This window comes from Schistocerca gregaria, chromosome 2 (assembly GCF_023897955.1).
Source record: "Schistocerca gregaria isolate iqSchGreg1 chromosome 2, iqSchGreg1.2, whole genome shotgun sequence".
Lineage (NCBI taxonomy): Eukaryota > Metazoa > Arthropoda > Insecta > Orthoptera > Acrididae > Schistocerca > Schistocerca gregaria.
The window spans coordinates 883,141,243-883,162,514 of record NC_064921.1 but is presented as its reverse complement, the minus strand read 5'-3'; the positions used below and the strand labels follow the sequence as shown (position 1 = coordinate 883,162,514).

General features: G+C 39.0%; 1 protein-coding gene across 14 annotated transcripts in view; it reads left to right on the top strand.

The window, feature by feature from the left end:
• Positions 1–21,272, top strand: part of LOC126335303 (broad-complex core protein isoforms 1/2/3/4/5-like) — a 400,342-nt gene that overhangs the window by 203,392 nt on the left and 175,678 nt on the right. Inside the window, exon 6 of one of the 14 annotated variants that reach the window (XM_049998416.1) lies at positions 13,813–14,090. The exons of 11 other annotated variants lie outside the window; for them this stretch is intronic. In XM_049998416.1, the coding sequence (XP_049854373.1) occupies positions 13,813–14,078 (266 nt within the window). In that variant the 3' untranslated portion in view covers positions 14,079–14,090. Of the gene's footprint in view, positions 1–534; positions 886–13,812; positions 21,255–21,272 lie in introns of those variants that run through there. 2 more of the 14 variants (XM_049998415.1, XM_049998427.1) reach the window with 2 other exon arrangements.

The following is a 21,272-nucleotide window of genomic DNA, read 5'->3' as shown; positions in this document are numbered from 1 at the left end:
ACTTCAGACATTTCTTATCCTGTTCACTTAATTGTGCTCCTGGGTTTTAGTAGCAATGTTCAAATATTTCTGCTACAATCTGCTGCTGTTAGAATAACATCTGTGTTCGTTATTTAAAAAAGTCCCAACCTTGTTAATGTCAAGAAGTCTTCATGAAAGAACAGAGAAGTGTTTATTTGCCAATTTCTGAAAGACAGATACATAGATTTACAAATATGGCAAGATCTCTGACTTTCAGAGTGTTTAATTTCTGTAAGTAACTGTTGATACTTCACCTTTCTGATCAAACTGAATTTTTAATTTTATTTGTCATTCAGCCCTGCTGTTGTTAATGCTGCTTTGTAATGTATTAAATAAAATCCCTGTCTTCTATTGCAAACATTGTCAATATTCATTATGTTGTATAACTTTGGAATACATTCATTTATGAGGAACTGTTAGTCTCCTTGTTGCCTGTAGTAAGGTACTTAAATTTGTTTTATGTGAGAGTGTAAAATATTGTTTTGACATTGTCAGTATGTTTTTCTTTCTCAGAAACATTGCTCAGAAGTGAATTTGGTGGAAGCGTTCCGTATGAGTCCTCCCAACTTTTCTGGTGCACTGAATGTGGCAAATCATTCTCTCACCCAGATTCACTGTCTCACCACAAACGCTCTCACCAAGGACATACAGTGTGCCCAGTTTGCCACAAAGTATTCAGCCGAGTGTACAACATGAAATTGCACCTATCAGCTGTGCATTACAAGTTGTTTAGTGGACAAACATGAAATTAACTGTATTTCATGTCTATGTATCTTGACCTTGAATGTATTGCTGAATTTTTTGTTTCTAATTACATATGTATAAATATTCTAATGTTTCAAAAATTATTAAACTCTTTTGTACAATTATAATGAAAAGCACAAAATTGTAGATGTTCTGCATCATTAATTTGAACTGGTTTTCGACTTACAAAGCCAGCACAGATTATCTGCCTATCGTCGTCATAGAGAATACATTACTGGTGAAAAACATTGAAAAAGAAACTTCCTAGCAAATCTTTAATTCAGGGTCTTAGCCCGTGAAATGCAAAGGTCCTGAGTCCAAGTGTTGAAGCTAAACAGTAAATTTATGTAAAGGGAACAAACCAGCTGCCATGTCTCAGCCTGACTGACCAATAGAAAACGTATCACAGTCAAGACATATATTTTATTTACACCACTGTTTGACTAGTAATTGTGACTTGCCTTTGCTATAAAAAATGTACTGAGCTGTAGTGTTCCTCCAGTAGTAGGAAACTATCTAGCTGCAGGATTTCAGTGTTTCGGCTGATGTATCTTCTCTACAAATTTGACTGGGAGAACATTACTTTTTCTGAAGATTCTTTTACCATCTATCATACTAATATTTGTACTTCAGTTGTGACTCCATTATGTCACGCATTAGAAGAAGTTCTGGTTTTACAAAATGTGAAATTGATATTTCTGTTGACATGCAACCAATCTTCAAAGTGAACAGGTACAGTTACTACCCAATTTCCCTTGATAAAATTATTGGCTGTGGCTGTGAATAATAATTTTGTTGGAAATCCAAGATTTATACAATATTAATATGTTAAGAAAAAAGTTTTTGCTATTATGTATTGAAAGTAATTTTGGTTGTACAAAAAGCTTTAGCAGTACCATGTAAACTGTGGATAACTGTGTGGCATAGGAAACTTAAATTGGTGTTTTTCATACAGCAGTGAATGTGTGTTTGGTAGAAAATGTTTTTGTATGATACTGTTGTATCAACACACTTCCTGCAGCTTTGGTTGTTACATTATGAAATGTATGTGGGGTTCAGTAACCTTTATTTAATTTATTATTGGAAATTAATGCTTGGACTTTACTTGCCTGCTGTCCGCTGAATAATCAGAAATTTTCAATCAACTGCTGCTTTGAATGATGCTGTTTCTGTGGTGCTTCCATGTTGTTGAACAAACTTGACTCTCTCATAAACAAAGAAGTTAAATATTTAAAAAAAAAAATCCTTTGCTTCACTATATATAAAAACCAACTACATTCATGACTTTTTAACACTATTAGATGTTCTGTTCAAGGTAAAATGGGAAACTGGCCATCACAGATTCTTGAGCTGCCTTTTTTTCTCTCCATTGTATTGTGAATTAAATGCTCATGCAATTCATTGTTATGGCCAAGTGCCTGAAAGGTTCAGATCAGCTTTGGGTAGAACAGTTTTAAAAAGCCAAGGAAGTTGGAATTACTCCTGGCACAGATTTATGTGTACAGAAAATGCCGATTTACATATTGAATTTATTTTGTTGCAAACTAATATAATTCTGTTTCATAAAATACTGTTGCTCCTAATGTGTTCAAGTAAACCTCTAGCTTCAGAATCAGAGGAATATCTCATCTGTCTTATTTTTCCAATTTTTTCCACAACCCTTTATACAGAAAACTGTAAATTGCTAAATTTCTCTAGTGCAGCATCACAAGTTTTCCTAAAAGAAATAAAATTACTGTAGTGAAATCTATTTATTGAATCTGAGATTTTGATACTTTCATCACTAACTGGGGAAAAATTATTCCAAATCATGAAGAGACAATACATTAGTACATATCCAGTGACAGTGATTGTACAGCACCTGCTGTATTAATTTAGTTCATATTAGCATAGTAAAAACAGCACTTGGAAGAATTTTTTTTTTTACTGTAATGGCCGCTGGAATTTGATGATATGAAATTCCAAATCATGACATAAGCTCAACCACGTCCTAATCAGAAGTTTTTACTGATGACCTCCACACATGAGCTAGACTTGATGCTCAAATTAATCCAATGGATGGTTGAGTGAATTAGATGGTAGGTTTTGATTAATGAACAGTCCACAATCAGTGCATGTCTCATTATTCTGCCCTCATTGTCACATTCAATAGGATCATTAGTGATTTGACTGTTGCATATTGCCTGTGTATTTTGGGTTGACTTGTCTCCTAGCTTTTTTCCCACCATAGAATTTGAAGCATATAAATTTAGTCAAGTGTCATTCTTGCCACCCCTATTTCCCTTTTCTGGTCAAACTTGATACTGGTATTCTTTTTGTTGTGATGTTACAGTTTATAAATATCCTGGACAGATTATCACAGCAAAGTAGCTGTAGTAAATATATTGAGGTGCACATTAAGTTAAACTTTTAACAAACATTTAGTTTGTCATGAGAACTAACATGTTTTCCATTAACACTGGGTGTCACTATTGCAGATATATTCATAGTGAGAGATTCCGCAATGATAATGAAACATAAAATTTATGCTTCATTTCATCATATCATTTGCACATTTATTTTTATATGATTAGTTCCATGCAGCATTTGATCATCTCCAGATCTGTGTAGGTGCGAAGCAACCCATCATATCTATATGGAACACCACATCAGATGTGGATACAAAAAGCTATTCATTATAAAAATAAATGTACAAACAAGATTGTGCAATGAAGGATACATTTTAAAACGTTAGGTATTACATGACACTCCCCACAGCCCATCTTTGTTTGGGCATGCTCTCTATACAGAACAGCAACAGAATTCCAAAGTCTTCAGAAACACTGGAAATAAAGTATCTGATAATTTGTATGAGGGACGTCTTGATATTTGCCATTTGTCAATATGCAGCCCACTTCCAAACATGCATTATAAATGAATGAGAAAAAGTCTGTTAATGAATGAGAAAAAGTCTGTTCATATAGCAGAGATGCTGAGGCACCGATAGGCACAACAAAAAGACTGTCACAATATAAGTTTTTGGCCAACAAGACCTTTGTCGAAATTAGACGACAGCCACACTCACTAACACACACACACACACACACACACACACACACACACACACACACACCTGCAGCCTCTAGCAGCTGAAGCGACACTGCGAGCAACAGGAGCAGTGCATGATGGGCGTGGCAATTGGGTGGGGATAAGGAGGAGGCTGCAGTGGGGATGGGGAAAGATAGCAGGGTGGGGTGGGGGACCGTGAAGTGCTGCTGGGGAGCATCCAAAAACGAGGTGGAGAGAGAGTAGGGCAGCTAGGTGCAGTTGGAATTCTAGATAGAGGGCAGAGGAGAGGTGAGGTGGGTGGGTGGGGGGTTGGGTAGTAGAAAAGAAGAGAAGTAAAAAGACAGGGTGCGTTGTTGGAAAGACGGCTTTTTGGCTGTGTAGTGCTGGGATGGGAATAGGGAAGGGGCTGGAGGGGTGAGAAAAATGGCTAATGAAGGTTGAGGCCAGGAGGGCTACGGGAATGTATGATATATTTTAGGGAGAGTTCCCACCTGCGCGATTCAGAAAAGATGGTGTTGGTGGGAAGGGTCCATATGGCACAGGTCGTGGAACAGTCATTGAAATGAAGGATGTCTTGTTGGGCAGTGTGCTCAGCAACACGGTGGTCCACTTGTTTCCTGGAAAAGTTTGTCTGTAACTAATACATTCGGACAGACAGCTTGTTGGTTTCATCCCACATAGTATACAGCATAGTAACCACAGCTTGGCTTATAGATTATGTGATTGGTTTCACAGGTAGCCCTGCCGTTAATGGGATAGGTGAAGTTTGTGACTGGACTGGAGTAGGTGGTGGTGGGAGAATGTACCGAAAAGGTCTTGCATCTAGGTCTGTTACTGAAATATGAGGCAGGAGGTAAGGGGTTTGGAGCAAGGGTTGTGTAGGGATGGATGAGTACATTGTGTAGGTTCGGTGGACGGCAAAATACCACTGTGGGAGGGGTGGGAAGGATAGTGGGCAGGACATTTCGCATTTCAGGACACGACAAGAGGTAGTCAGAACCCTGTGGAGAATGTAATTCAGTTGTTCCAGCCCTGGGTGGTCCTGAGATACGAGGGGAATGTTCCCCTGTGCCCAGACGGTGAGACTTTGAGGTAAGGCATGGGAGATTTGTTTTTTTACAAGGTTGAGAGGATAACTACAGTCAGTGAAGGCCTCAGTGACACCCTTGGTATGTTTTGAAAGGGACCGCTCGTCACTGCTCAACCAAAGGTGGCTATGCTGTATGGAATGGACTTCTTTGATATGGAACGGGTGGCAACTGTTGAAGTTGAGGTATTGAATGTGGTTAGTACATTTGATATGGACTGTTGTACTGATATTGCCATCTTTGAAGTGGAAGTCAACATCTAGGAAGATGGTTTGTCAGGTTGAGTAGGACCCGGTGAAGCAACTGGGGGAGAAGCTGTTGAGGTTCTGGAGGAATGAGGATAGAATATCCTCACCCTCGATCCAGATCGCAAAGATGTCATCAGTGAATCTGAACCAGGTGAGGGGTTTAAGATGCTGGGTGTTTAGGAAGCCTTCCTTTATCTGTCCCATGAATAGGTTGGCATAGGATGGTACCATGTGGGTGCCCATAGCTGTACCCGCGATTCATATGTAGGTAATGCCTTCAAGGGGGAAGTAATTCTGGGTGAGGACATAGTGGATCATGACAAATAGGAAGGAGATTGTTGGTTTGGAATCCATCGAGTTTTGGGAAAGGTAGTGTTCAAAAGTGGTAAGACCATGGACATTGGGGATGTTAGTGTAGAGGGAGGTGGTATCAATAGAGACGAGCTGGGCAGTGTGTGGTAAAGGGACAGGAATTTTGGAGAGTCGGTGGAGGAAATGGTTAGTATCTTTTATACAGGGAGGGTAGGTTCTGGGTAATAGGCTGAAGGTGTTGGTCAACGAGAGCAGAGATTCTCTCAGTGGGAGCACAGTAACTGGCCACAATGGGGCATTGTGGGTGATTGGGTTTATGGACTTTAGGAAGGATGTTAAAGGTAGGAGTGCAGGAAGTGGTAGAGATGAATAGAGAGGTGGACTTGGGGAGAGGTGATGGGATGGGCCTAAGGATTTGAGGAGTGGCTGGAGATCCTGTTGGATTTCTGGAATAGGTTTACTTTGGTAAGGTTGTAGGTGGATATATTTGACAGTTTGCAAAGTCCTTCGTGCCAGGTAATCCTTGCAGTTCAAAACAACAGTGATGCATCCTTTGTCTGCAGGTAGGATCATAAATTCAGGATCAATTTTTAGATGGTGGACTATGGTTCTTTCTGTAGGTGTAAGATTAGTTTGCACTTGAAGGGATTTGGGGAATGATGGTGAGGCAAGGTAACCACGGGGGGGGATTTGTGTTTAGTGGGGGTGGATGAAGGTTGGGTGGATGAGTGAACTGAGCCAGGTAGGATTCAACATTGGTCTGACTCAGTTCACTCCTCCATCCAACCAAGATTCACTGCCACTGTCCCCAACTCACTCCCTGTTAACTTTCCAGAATTTCTTAAGCCCTAACCTTGACTCACCATTATTCCCCAAAGCCCTCAACATGCAAACTAACTTTACATCCACAGAAAGAACCACAGACCACCATCTAAAAATTGATCTTAACTTTGTGATCCTACCTGCAAAGGCTCCATTACTCTTGTTTTTAACTGCAAGGCTTACCTGACAGAAGGACTCTGCCAGCTGTCAGATACATCCACCTACAAACCTTGCCACAGAGACCATTCCAGAAATCCAGCAGGATCTCCTGTCTCTCCTCAAATCCTTAGACCCATCCCAGAACCTCTCCCTGGAGTCCCATCTCTCTGTTCACCCCTACCACTCCCTGCACTACTAACTTCTACATGCTTCCTAAAGTACATAAACCCAACCACCCATGATGCCCAATTCTGACCGGTTAGTGTGCCACCACTGAGAGAACCTCTGCTCTCGTAGACCAACACCTCCAGCCTATTACCAGGAATCTACCTTCCTATGTAAAAGATACCAACCATATCCTCCACTGACTTTCCACAGTTCCTGTCCGTTTACCACACAGTGCCCTGCTCATCTCTATTGATACCACCTCCCTCTACCCTAACATCCCCAATGTCCATGGTCTTACCACTGTTGAACACTACCTTTCCCAAAACTCGATGAATTCCAAACCAACAACGTCCTTTCCAGTTGTCATGATCAACTATGTTCTCACCCACAATTACTCCCCCCTTGAAGGCATTACCTACTAACAAATCGGGGGTACAACTAAGGACACCTGCATGGCACCATACTATACCAACCTATTCATGGGCCAGATAGAGGAATCCTTCCTAAACACCCAGAATCTTAAACCCCTCACCTGGTTCAGATTCATTGATGACATCTTAGCAATCTGGACTGAGGGTGAGGATACACTACCCTCATTCCTCCAGAACCTCAACAGCTTCTCCCCCAGCTGCTTCACCGGGTTCTACTCAACCCAACAAACCATCTTCCTAGATGTTGACTTCCACCTCAAAGATGGCAATATCAGTACCTCTGTCCATATCAACTTACTAACCACATGCAAAACCTCCATTTTGACAGCTGCCACCTGTCCCATACCAAGAAGTCTCTCCCATACGTCCTAGCCACCCAGGGTAGTCGCATATGCAGTGATGAGCAGTCCCTCTCGGAATACACCAAGGGTGTTACTGAGGACTTCACAGACTGCAATTATCCTCCAAACCTTGTACAAAAACAAATCTCCCAAATTCTCACTGTCTGGCCACAGAGGAGCATTCCCCTCGTAAATCAGTACCAGCGAGGACTGGAGCAACTGAATTACATTCTCCGCCAGGGTTCTGACTACCTCTCACCGTGCCCTGAAATGAGAAATGTCCTGCCCACTATCCTTCCCACCCCTCCTACAGTGGTATTTTGCCGTCCACCAAACCTACACAATATACTTGTCCATACCTACACGACCCTTGCTCCCAACCTCTTGCCTCATGCCTCATACCCTGTAACAGACCGAGATGCAAGACCTGTTATATATACATCCTCTCACTGGCACCTACTCCAGTCTGGCCACAAACTTCACCTATCCCATCAAAGGCAGGGCTACCTGAGAAATCAGTAATATAATCTACAAGCTAAGCTGCTACCACCGTGCTGCATTCTTTGTGGGCATGACATCCAACAAGCTGTCTGTCTGCATGAATGGCCACCGACAAGCTGTGGCCAAAAATCAAGTGGACCACCCTGTTGCTGAATACGCTACCCAACACGACATCCTTAATTTCAATGAAGGTGGGAACTCTCCCTGCAATATATCATACATTCCCGTAGCCCTCCTGACGTCAACCTTCATTACTCATTTTACTCACCCATCCAGCCTCTTCCCTGTTCCCGTTTCACCACTAGACAGCCCTCTTCCCATCAATGTACTCTGTCTTTTTTCTTCTCTTCTTTTCTGTTACACTCCCCCCACCGGCCACCCCGTCTCTCCCCTGCCCATTGTTTAACCTCCCGACTTCACCTAGCTGCCCTACATCTCTTCACCTTGTTCTTGCATACTCTCCAGCAGCACTTCACTGTCTCCCACCCTATCCCTTCCCCTGTACCAGCCTCCTCCTTATCCCCACCCAATTGCCACTCCCACCATGCACGGCTGCTGTTGCTCGCATTGTGGCTTCAAACATTATGAATCACCTCAAAGGGAACGATCTATTGACACGTAATCAACATGGCTTCAGAAAAAATCGCTCTTGTGCAACGCAGCTAGCTCTTTATTCGCACGAAGTAATGGCTGATATCGACAGGGGATCTCAAGTTGATTCCGTATTTCTAGATTTCCGGAAAGCTTTTGACACCGTTCCTCACAAGCGACTTCTAGTCAAGCTGCGGAGCTATGGGGTATCGTCTCAGTTGTGTGACTGGATCCGTGATTTCCTGTCAGGAAGGTCGCAGTTCGTAGTAATAGACGGCAAATCATCGAGTAAAACTGAAGTGATATCAGGTGTTCCCGAGGGAAGCGTCCTGGGACCTCTGCTGTTCCTGATCTATATAAATGACCTGGGTGACAATCTGAGCAGTTCTCTTAGATTGTTCGCAGATGGTACTGTAATTTACCGTCTAGTAAGGTCATCCGAAGATCAGTATCAGTTGCAAAGCGATTTAGAAAAGATTGCTGTATGGTGTGTCAGGTGGCAGTTGACGCTAAATAACGAAAAGTGTGAGATGATCCACATGAGTTCCAAAAGAAATACGTTGGAATTCGATTACTCAATAAATAGTACAATTCTCAAGGCTGTCAATTCAACTAAGTACCTGGGTGTTAAAATTACGAACAACTTCAGTTGGAAGGACCACATAGATAATATTGTCGGGAAGGCGAGCCAAAGGTTGCGTTTCATTGGCAGGACACTTAGAAGATGCAACAAGTCCACTAAAGAGACAGCTTACACTACACTCGTTCGTCCTTTGTTAGAATATTGCTGCGCGGTGTGGGATCCTTACCAGGTTGGATTGACGGAGGACATCGAAAGGGTGCAAAAAAGGGCAGCTCGTTTTGTATTATCACTTTATAGGGGAGAGAGTGTGGTAGATATGATACACGAGTTGAGATGGAAGTCATTACAGCATAGACGTTTTTCGTCGCGGCGAGACCTTTTTACAAAATTTCAGTCACCAACTTTCTCTTCCAAATGCGAAAATATTTTGTTGAGCCCAACCTACATAGGTAGGAATGATCATCAAAGTAAAATAAGAGAAATCAGAGCTCGAACAGAAAGGTTTAGGTGTTCGTTTTTCCCGCTCGCTATTCGGGAGTGGAATAGTAGAGAGATAGTATGATTGTGGTTCGATGAACCCTCTGCCAAGCACTTAAATGTGAATTGCAGAGTAGTCATGTAGATGTAGAACTGCCAGAGGCTGTAATCTTCTGTTCCATCCTGGATTTTCCATTCTTTGAAAAAGTCTGTTTACTTGCAGATGCCTGTCATTTAATAAACAGTTAGAAACAAATTTTGTTTCAATTTGTTGAACTTCAGCAACTGTTGCAAAGATTTTTTTTATTAAATCAGTACACTTTAAAAACATTGTTGATGTCATAGAGAAATGCTTACTTTCTGTATTCTAAACAACACCAAGGATATAGAATATAAACCAGTTATATGAATTTACTTGTACAAGCGTTAATATTCTGTATAGACGATACCAAAAGTATATTGAAGTACTCATCATTGTGGTAGTGATACTCTGTTTCAGTGAAAAGAAAATGCAGTGAACAGCGTTTCTTCCAGCTCCAGTAAATGAATTACAATATGGTGTATAAATTAAAGATAAGCTAATACTATTCAAATTTCTTCTATTTGTGGTGTTAATGAGGTACCATTTTTTGTTCATATTCATGAAATTCTTCAGACATTTACACATGCACTAACATATACATATGAAATGTTTGTAAGGAAGCAGGTATATGCATGAGGGAAAATCCTGTCATCTTATGACTTAATATCTCTACCACACCCAACGACGTGGTGCAGTGGTTAGCACACTGGACTCGCATTTGGGAGGACGATGGTTCAAACCCATGTCTGACCATCCTGATTTAGGTTTTCCATGATGTCCCTAAATCACTTCAGGCAAATGCCAGGACGGTTCCTTTGAAAAGGTATGCCTGATTTCCTTCCCCATCTTTTCCTCATCTAATCTGACTGATGATCTCACTGTTTGGTCCCCTCCCCCAAATTAGCCAATCAACCCATCATCACCACAGTCTACTATGCTAGCCTTTCACACCACATTAACTGTTTGAAGAAAATTAATGAGGCATTAGAAAGTCAAATGAGAAGTGGATTAATAGTCATTTATGGTTCCATTTTCAGGAACTCTTGCCCGCGAAAATTTAAGATAAATTATACTGCTGTCCCATGAGCTGAATCATTTGCTTTTATGTCATTTGGTTGTTATTCTCTCTAATCCTGACTTTAGATCTGGAGAGCAAACATAAGTGCCAGCAAGCTAATAAATATTTGATTGTCCTGGCTAGAATACTACTATTAGACGACAAATGTGGAAAGAAATAATCAAGTAAGGGGCAAAGAATTGAAGACAACAATAATCATGAAATATAATAGTAAATGGAAAGGGTAAAAAGGTTATGAAAAGAAGATATATACATGATATTTTTAAAATTATTTTTCAGCCACAGGTCACACAAGTGCTATTCTAACCAATTTCAACTTCGTAACAAGTTGTCATCAGGAGACTAGGATAACTTATCGAAATACAACTGAACAGGTCTTGAGAGGTTCTCTTCGTCAGATTTCATGTAGGAGGAGGAAGAAAAGTGAGAAAAATGTAACAGTTAATACTCTGTGAACATACTGACAGAGAAGTAAAATTTTTTGAGCTAGGTTGGGTTATGTTATGATCTTCATGGGGTGCCTTAAGACAGCAGTCATGATCTGCTGGAATTGATGATAAAAATATAGCTGAAACTTGAAATTGGCAACATTGGCATTTTTAAAATGTTCTCTAAACATAATAAGACACTGATGAAATAGCTACCTCAAAATATAACATGACATTGATGAAATAGCTACCTTTTTCTTGTCCAGTGCCACTTCGTTAAATTTTCATTGTGCAGAAAGCCATTCTCTTTGGGTTATGGTTCTCATAGTGATTGTACAGACAATCAATACATCTCCAGAAAAATGTAATTACATCAAATCAGCTGTATTTTGACATATGGCTGGTCCACTGGGCTTATACTTTTTTAGATCTTAAAGGCAGTATCTGTCTCTAACCAATGCCATGAATTACCTTGTGTTTTTCACTGGAGGTTCCTATATGCAGTATAATTACATTTATTCAGGAGTCCATCAGCTGGTTAGTATTTTAACAAGATAACGAGTTTTAAAGTACAACATATATTTCTATTCCAATCGTCACACCATTATCTTCTTGCATTAGGGCCTTCTAGGGAGTACATGCCCATTTCAATTCTTAATCCTTTATTATTCTTTCCTTTTCTTCCAGAATTCCTTCATTGTTCACTGTGTTTCTTTTTCCTCTCTTCAACCACTTTGTGTCAATTGTGCTTTCCCTATTGCCTGCAAATCCTTCCAGTTTTAAAACTTTGTCCTTAAAAAGTCTCTCTTTTGAATGCTACTACTTTTCTTATGTTAGTCCTATCTCAGTCTATTGTAACCTCTTGAATCCAGATGGTAGTTAATTTCTTTTCCCCGAGAAATTTGAAACTCTGTGTGATGAGACTATTGTCATTCGTTCTGTAAATATGTCCAAAGAATAGTAATCTCTTCTTGCTTATTGCTTCTGATGTTTTCTGTGCTCTGTTAAATTTCATCACTACTTATTAATTTCCTAAATGCTGCCTTTTTCTGAGGACCTACTATTTTCCATATAATTCTTTTTTCTAATACTTCTAACTCATCAGTCATATTTTTTTATTATAGACGTTCCTTGGCATACAGGTATTCTGGTTTCACTACCATGTTATAGAGCTTTATTTTAAGTTTTTTAGATAAGCACTTTTTACTGAAGGTAACATACACCTTTTCTGCATTTTGTGTCCTTTCCTCTAAACCAGATTTTTCTAATCTCTTTACTTGAATAGTCATCTTGACATATTTATGTTTTTTGCCTTTTCTATTAGCCCAATATCTGTTGTTACACATTTTGGAGCACTTTTTATGTTTGTCATAAATTTTGTTTTCTCTTCTGAGATCCTTAAGTTTGCCCTGTTGGCTGTTTGTTCCAGAAGATTGTCTTGCACTAATGCATCTGTCAGGCTTTCAGACCACAAATCATCCACAAATGCTAGGAAAGTTATTACATCCTACATTCCCATAACGCTTCTGGCCTCAATCTTTGTTAGTCACTGTCCTCACCCTTCCAGCCCCTTCCCTGTTCCCATTCCAGCACTACACAGCCATCATTCCACCACCACAACCAGTTTCTCTTTATTACTCTCCTTTTCCGCCACTCCCCCCTTCCCACCTTTCCTGCACTGATGCTGCTGTACACAGTGTAGTTTCAGTTGCTTGAGACCGCATTCGTGTGTGAGAGTCGCGTTTGTGTGTGTGTGTGTGTGTGTGTGTGTGTGTGTGTGTGTGTATTGTTGAAGAAAGCTCTAATGGCCGAAAGCTATAATTGTGAGAGTCTTTTTGTTGTGCCTATCTGCGACTCAGCATCTCCGCTATATGGTGAGTAGCGACTTACCTATTCATAACATTGTTACATTCCATCCTGGATTTTCTATTGCTTGATTATTACACCTGGTTCTTTCTCCCAAGCATAAATGGTGTTACTTTGGATTTTTTTTTTTTTTTTTTTCAGTGGAGATAACCATTGCATTGCCTTACTCGTGTGTTTTTTGAAAGGTCTTCTGTCAGCTGTGCTATTTAACCATTTTGTTATATCTAGATGTAACTTGTGTTCTTTTACTTTCTCCTTTTATTTAAGCATAACATCAAAATTTTGTCTTCTTTCATATTCTTTTGTTTTCATTTGTGTAACAATCCATTGTTTTTATGTAGGCTCCAGCTTTCTGAAAAGACACCATTGTATATATTTGACTGACTCACTTTTATATTTTGACTGGGTTTATTGAATGTTGCCTCATTGTATGTTCCCCATCTAGGTGAATTTAGAATTCACCCTTTGAACTATCTGCGTACACCCATTCCTTCTTTTAAATTAACACTAGAACAAGAAACAAAAAACTTGTGGTTCATTATTTCTTTTGAGCATTGCAGTCAATGTGCCATTACTATCACTTTTTCTGTTTAATGTTTGCAGCTTTCATTCTGGGCTGTCTTGTTTACATATTAGAATGCTTTGCATATCACATAATGTCACTGCTTTCCCTCTTGTTCATGTGTGTAAAGATAAAAAAATTTAGGCCACAGACTGTTTGGTTGCTACGTACCAGATATGTATCTCTCTTATGTTTCGTTTTGATTGTTTCTTTAGTTGAAAACAAATTGTTAGTTATGTGATATAGGCACTTTTCTGTGTAGTTTCCCTTCTGCACCACCTAATTGAGACGGATTTGTCATCATCGGCTGCTGATGTGCCATCAGATCATAGCTGCAACGTGTGTGGCCAGGTGTTTGGTAGGAAGGACTCCTTGGCACATCACAGAAACATCCACCGCGGCTTGACAAGATGCCCTGTCTGCAGCAAAGTGTTCAGTCGCAGATACACTATGGTGTCTCACGCCCTAATAGCCCATGGTGTAACACTTAGTAATCAGTCTACATTAAAATATTCTCTTATCCAGTAATTTGACTTCCATGTAAGAATATTTCATACATACTTTTGCACTAACCAGTTGCAATATGACATTAATATTGTATATTTATTTGTATCCTGTATTATGTTAGATTAATAGTATAGCACTTCACATGATATGTATTTCTTCATTTACGTAAAATAACTCTTCTGTAAATTTGGTGCAATAGATTCGTAATGGAAATTGTACTCGTATGATCTGCTTTTGGAAGTCCATTTCTGTTTTTAGTCTTAGATGCATGTAGAACAGTTATTGACCAAACAGAGTTAATCAAGAGATGGTAATCAAAAGTGACGCCGAGAAAAGGTAGTTGAAGCTGAATCTCATATCATTGGAGAGGGAGGTATCTTCAGGGGTCCTCCCTACAGCTAGATCTACATCTGTACTCTGCTAGCTACCATTTGGTGTGTGATAGAGGTTATGTAATGTTCCAGAATCACTTTCCTTCTCCTTGTTCCATTCACAAATCCACAAATTGTATTCAGGAAGAGAGGCTATTACTACCTGTCTGAAAGAACTTCATTTTCTATCATGTTAGTTTTGCTTTTTGTATTTCACATAATCTTTCTTGTAACATACCCAACTGCAGTTTGTTGAGCATCTCTGTAATGCTCGTGCATTAACCAAACAAACCCATGGAAAGTTATAAAACATTTTTCGAATATTTTCTTTTTCTCCCATTAATTCAGCTTGGCAATGGTGTCAGACTAATGGACAGAACTCATAAATCATTCATGTTAGGGATTTGCTTTCAATAAATTTGAGTCTGGCATGGATTTTCACCCAGATTAGATTTCTGTAGTAGTTCCACCTCAAGTTTCGTCAGTAGGTAAGTCATGATATCTAAGTGTTGTAACTAATCTCTGATCTGTGATTGCGTGGTGAAATGATATCAATTTTTTTCATCTATTTATGAAAATTACATTTATTTATCTTTGTAGTCTAATGCCAGCCCTTGCACCAGATGCTGATCATCTGCATGTCCCTCTGTATTTCATAACTCATTTCTAACAATGCCTGTACACACCTGTGTTATTTGTGCATTTCCTCTTACGGCTACATGTATTATCCACCAGGCCATTTTTATGTATTGTGAATAGTGCTACCTGTCACACTATCTTGAGGTACACCAGATGCTGCCTTCACATCTAACAGAGCTTCTCCATTAAGAATGATATACTGAGTTCTGTTTTCTAGGAAGTCTTCGATCCATTTGCTTTATATGTTATTCCATATGCACATTTTTTTTAGTCTATATAACTTTGTGCAACCATATGAATGGCTTTCTGGAAATCAGGAAACATGGCATCAATCTGAATACCAGTATCTACTGCTTTCTGTATTTCATGAACAAAGAGAACAAGGAGGGTTTCATACAATTGGTGCTTGCAGGAATCTTATTGATCCCTATGTAGGAATTGTTCAGTCTTCAGAAAAGAGTCTTGTGACCCATCTTGTGGCTTAGGAGCACTTACTCCCCCCCCCCCCCCCCCATTTTCTTTTCCTTCTGTCTTTCTTTGTTTATTTTTTTCTTTCAGGAAAGTGGTATGCTCCCTGTTTCAAGTGACTTGCAGTCTGGTAATAATAAGAAGGAGACTTTCATCTATTTTTCAGATCTATGCTCACTTATTGCTGTCTGCCATTTTCACGTTCGTGGGACAATTGAATGCAGAGACTGAGTTGTGTCCTTTGGTAAAGAAGTTTCAGAAAAAATCATTTAGTGTTTCAGTCTTGATTTTAATTTACCATATGAGTCTCACTTTCTCCCCCCCTCCACCTCCACCCTAGTGCACCATTTTTAATCCATAAAAAGTTGAATTTAAACAATTCTATAAGAAAAAAATGCTTATCTTATACAAAAATGATAGGACTCACAGAGGCAGAGAGCAAGCTGAAGTTTTATGAAGCTTACTACTTACGTTTTTACTTCTCCACTTCTTAAATAATAAAGTACATATTGCTTACCCCATCCACCTAACTGTCATTTCTGAGTGTATTTGTATTTACTGTAAAAAGGTAAGTTATATTGAGGCACTAATATGACTCTAGTAATCAAATTCCCTGTGAAATCTTAAAACAGTACCTTACACTGAGGTGGCAAAAGCCATGGGATACTTCTTAATATTGTTTCAGACCTCCTTTTACCCAGCATAGAGCAGCAACTTGACATGGCATGGACTCAACAAGTTATTGGATGCCCTCTTTGAAATATTGAGGCTTGCTGCCTCTATATCCAGCCATAATTGTGAAAATGTGGCCAGTGCACGATTTTGTGCATGAAATGACCATATATATTCATTGGGCTCTTTGTTGGCCAAGCCAAGTTATTTGCTCGAATGTCCAGACTGTTCTTCAAACGAATTGTAAACAATTGTTCCTGATGACATTGCACTTTGTCATCCTTAAAAAATTCCATAATTGTTTGGGAACATGAAATCAGCGAATGGCTGCAAATGGTCTCCTAGTAGCCAGACATGACGATTTCCAGTCAATGATCAGTTGGACCAGAGGACTCAATCCATTCCACGTAAATACAGACCACACCATATGGAACCACCACCAGCTTGCACAGTGTGTTGTTGACAACTTGGATCCATGGCATCAGGTGGTCTACGCCACACTCGAACCGTACCATCAGCTCTTACCAGCTGAAATCAAGACTCGTCTCACTAGGTCATGGTTTTCTAGTCACCTAGAGTCCAACCGTTATGGTCAAGAATACAGGAGAGGTGCTGCAGACGATACCTTGCTGCTAACAAAGGCACCTTTCTTTGGTTGTCTGCTGCCATAGTTCATTAATACCAAATTTCACTGCACTGTCGTAATGGATACGTTCATCATACATCCCACATTGATTTCTGCAGCTATTTCACACAGTGTTGCTTGACAGTTAGCACTGACAAATCTGCACAAATGCCATTGCTCTTGGTCATTACATTAAGGCCATCAGCCGCTCTGTTGTCCATGGTGAAAGCTAATGCCAGGAATGTGGTATTCTCGGCGCACTCTTGACACTGTGGATTTCGGAATAGTGAATTCCTTAATGATATTAGAGGAGGAAAGTTGCTACTCACCATATAGTGGAGATGCTGAGTCGCGATAGGCACAGCGAAAAGATTCACACAATTATAGCTTTCGGCTATTAAGGTCTTTATCAACCATAGATGCGCATGTGCACACACACACTCACGCAAATGCAACTCTCACACATGCCTGCAGTCTCAGGCAACTGAAGTGTGGTTTCAGTTGTCTGAGGTTGCAGATGTGTGTGTGAGTAGCATTTGTGTGTGTGTGTGTGTGTGTGTGTGTGTGTGTGTGTGTGTGTGTGTGTGTGTGTGTCTATGATTGACAAAAGCCTTAATGGCCAAAAGTTATAATTGTGTGAATACTTTTGTTGTGCCTATCGCGACTCAGCATCTCCGCTATATAGTGTGTAGCAACTTTCCTTCTCTAATATTGTTACATTCCATCCTGGATTTTCCATTGTTTGAATTCCTTAATGATTTCCATTTCCCACACGTGTAGCTCCAACTACCATTCTGCATTCAGAGTGTGTTAATTCCCGTCGTATGCCCATAATCACGTTGGAAAACTTTTCACATATATTGCCTGAGTACAAATTCCAGCTCTGCCAATGCACTGCCCTTTTGTACCTTGTGCATGTGATACTACCGCTGTCTGTGTGTGCGCATATCGCTGTCCCATGACTTTTGTCACCTCATTGCAGTTACACATTTGGTCATTGTATGGTGGTCTGCCTTGTGTGTAATAAGCAGCTTTCTTTATGCTACCACATATAACGTGGACGTAATAACACTTTCAATCAAATGTACTTTCTCTAATAGAAACTTATACATAAAGGTGAAATTACTTGAAAATGATTGCTTGAGCTCCTTATAATCATTTGCTACTTACATTTTTTAAAACTGTTATTGTAAAATTATCTAGTTTTGTTCATCTTTACAAGTTAGGTCTCCATTTTTTGAGATTACTTTATTTTCATTAGAATTTTTGTGTGTAAATTGATTGAAATTTGTGAGATTTGCTGAAAGATGTTTGGGTGAAGGTGGGAAAGCAATAAAACAGTGATTTGCCCCTTAGTATCCTCAAAATACTGTAATTATATTCATTATACACCTCCTCCTTTATTGCCCATCTATGTTGAATGAGTCCTCTACGTGATGATATTTGTATGTACCTCATTTATGTCTGTCACCTTTGCAGTAATCGCTCATTACCTTTAACAGTTAAGCAGAAGTTTTTTAATACCCCAAAAGAGTTTCTGGCTTTCTTTTTTTACTTACGTTGCTTTTATGTTTTGTGTCTTACATAATAAGTTTGATACAATAACATCATAAGTGGCTGTTGATAGGGTGACTAAGTATTATAATTACAACAGATGAGCTACATTCAGACTACCAACAATATTACATGATGGTTTCAGTGATGGCTGGTTAGATTTGTGAATCTCTACCATGCTCTTTACAATGCATGGTTTGCAGAGTATAGATGTAGATATGATGGATTCATTTGAAGTAATTTTCTTTATACTAGGGACCTGTGAAAGGTAAACAGCTTCAAATGACTCACGTAATTGATTAACAGAAAAGGTCTCAATTGAGATTCCTGATGCACACTGTTTATAATATTCAGTCAGTCTTTTTTTATTTGCATCAATTACAAAGATTTGTTTTCTGTTGGGTAAATTAATAATGGCAGTCACCTATTGACTATACCACAGTGTTTAACTTTATAAATATTATCTTGTGTCAAAACTATTGGTTAGATTGATCTGTGTGATAGATGTGGAAGCTGATTGCTGACATAGCATTCAGGCTTAAAAGTCTTTCCAAGTACTCTCACATCAGTGTGGGACATTGAAATTTATATCTTGGGGGTAAAGACATAATATTGTATCGTAATTATAGTTAAGTGATAAAATAGCTGCTGTGTTCTAGCAAATGCATCTATTCTTAGCAACAGTGTAGTTTATAACAGAGTGCCTCATTTGATACCTTTAAAACTGTGATAAAAATTTTCTCCCAGGGGAACTTTTCTGCAAAGGAGCAAGAACTATGATATAGGTGAACACACCATAACTGTCTGGGGGCATACAACTAGTCATTGTTGTTGTCTTCAGTCCGAAGATTGGTTTGATGCAGCTCTTCATGCTAATCTGTCCTATGCAAGTTTTTTCATATCTGTATTACGACAGCAACTTTCATCCACTTCAACGTGCTGAGTGCAGTCTTCCGTCTTTATAAAATTGACTATTCATTGATACCTGCCGAGGTGTTGCATAAAACTATACCCTCTTTTAGTCAAGTTGTCTCATATAGTTTTTTTTCCTTCTCATTTTGATCTACCTATTTAATCTTCAGCACTCTTCCCTAACACCGCATTTCAAAACCCTTTTGTGTCCTCTTTTTTGCACTGAGTGTTGCCATATTTCACTTCCACATGAGGCTACATTTCAGAAATCTATTTTCAGAAAAACTTTTTAACACTTAAATTTTTCTTCAGTATTAAAAAAATTGTGTTTGTCGGAAACCCTTTTCTTACTGTTGCTGGTCTTCACCTTGTGTCCTCTTTAGTTCTTCCTTGGTCAGTTATTTGACTGCCTAAAGAGTAAAAGTCACCTACATTGCATATTTCATAATTGCAAATATTGTAATAAAACTAGAACACACAGAATGAGAGTAACTCTTTACCAAGTCAGGTGGTGCACTGCTTAACACACTGGACTCGCATTTGGTAGGACAATGGTTCAAATTCCCATCCAGCCATCCAGGTTTAGGTTTTCCATGGTTTCCCTAGATTGCTCCATTCAATCTGGATGATCCCTTTGTAAAGGATTTCCTGCGTTATCATTTCGTAATCTGAACTTGTGCTCCATTTGTAATGAGTGTGCTGTTGACAGGACACTAAACTTTAATCTTCCTTCCTTTTAGCTCAGGCATACTGATTGTGGCCAAATAACAATGAACTCCTGTGCTAAATGATGTGCCCTCACACCGAAGAAATAGATCAATGGGAAAATTCATAATTTTGGCATTTTTGTCAAAAGTTTACGGCTTTGTTGTCAGTACCAATATTTTCATTATTGAATATGTAAACCTGGAAAATATATGTTTTTTAATGTCATCCTGGTAGGGGATTGTTAAATTCATCATAGCACAAATATTGCCATCTTTATCAACTACACGTTGGTTTATAGCATGTTGATTTTATTTGTTAACTTAATTTCCTTTACATTCACAGCCCCTACACTTGCCCAGTATTGCCCAATGTGACTGTATTATTATTTTTTGTTGTCTACTCAAGTACTCTTTTATGTTCGTTATGATTAGTGGCATATGCTATCCTGTGGTTTTCTTTCGGGGTGAATGTTTTGAAATATGCCCTGTGGGAACTGCAGAAGTGTACTCAGAAATTATCTCTTTGTTTTTAGTTATTTCAGATTTAAATTAAAGTTGAGCCTTAAAGCATCTGTAAGATTTTAATAGCACAGTGAAGACCTTTACCATACTTTTGAGATGTCTAATCACATATTATCATAACTAATATTGTATCATCTCGTGCATAACGACAGTATACTCGTACTATTCTTTATGTTTAAAAATACAGAGCAAACCAACTGTAGCCTGTAATCTCTCAGATGTCACTCAGAAGAGAACCGTTTTGTTCTCTCTCGTCTTTTAATTTTTCTGTGGTAAGGTGGAGGCTTAAAAGTGCAGTCAAAGGGTACTCTTGTATTACGGGGTGTGTTGGTCGTATCATTACAACTGTTAGGAAAAATCTGTTCTAGTTTTCTTCTTCATATGTTCGTCTTTGCTTGTTTTATTCTCCATATGGATATATGGAGGTTAAGATTCAACTTTTGCAAATATACTGTATGTTTCACTATTGTATTGCCTGCTTGAGGTATTATGAAAATTAATGATTTTTTTAATGTGGGTTTCTATCAAAGTCTTTTGGTACTTCAGTGTCACTTAAAAATCAAGAATCTTAATTTGTATAATAATGAACATTGGTGCTACAGGATCTGTGTAAGTGATCCCTCATTGTCTCGTGAACTTGGCAGTTGCTGCATACACATGAGAAAGACCTAGGGATATCTTTCCAAAGAAAGAAAAAGGGATATCTTTCCAAAGAAAGAAAAAATTATTTATTTTTCTGTTGTAG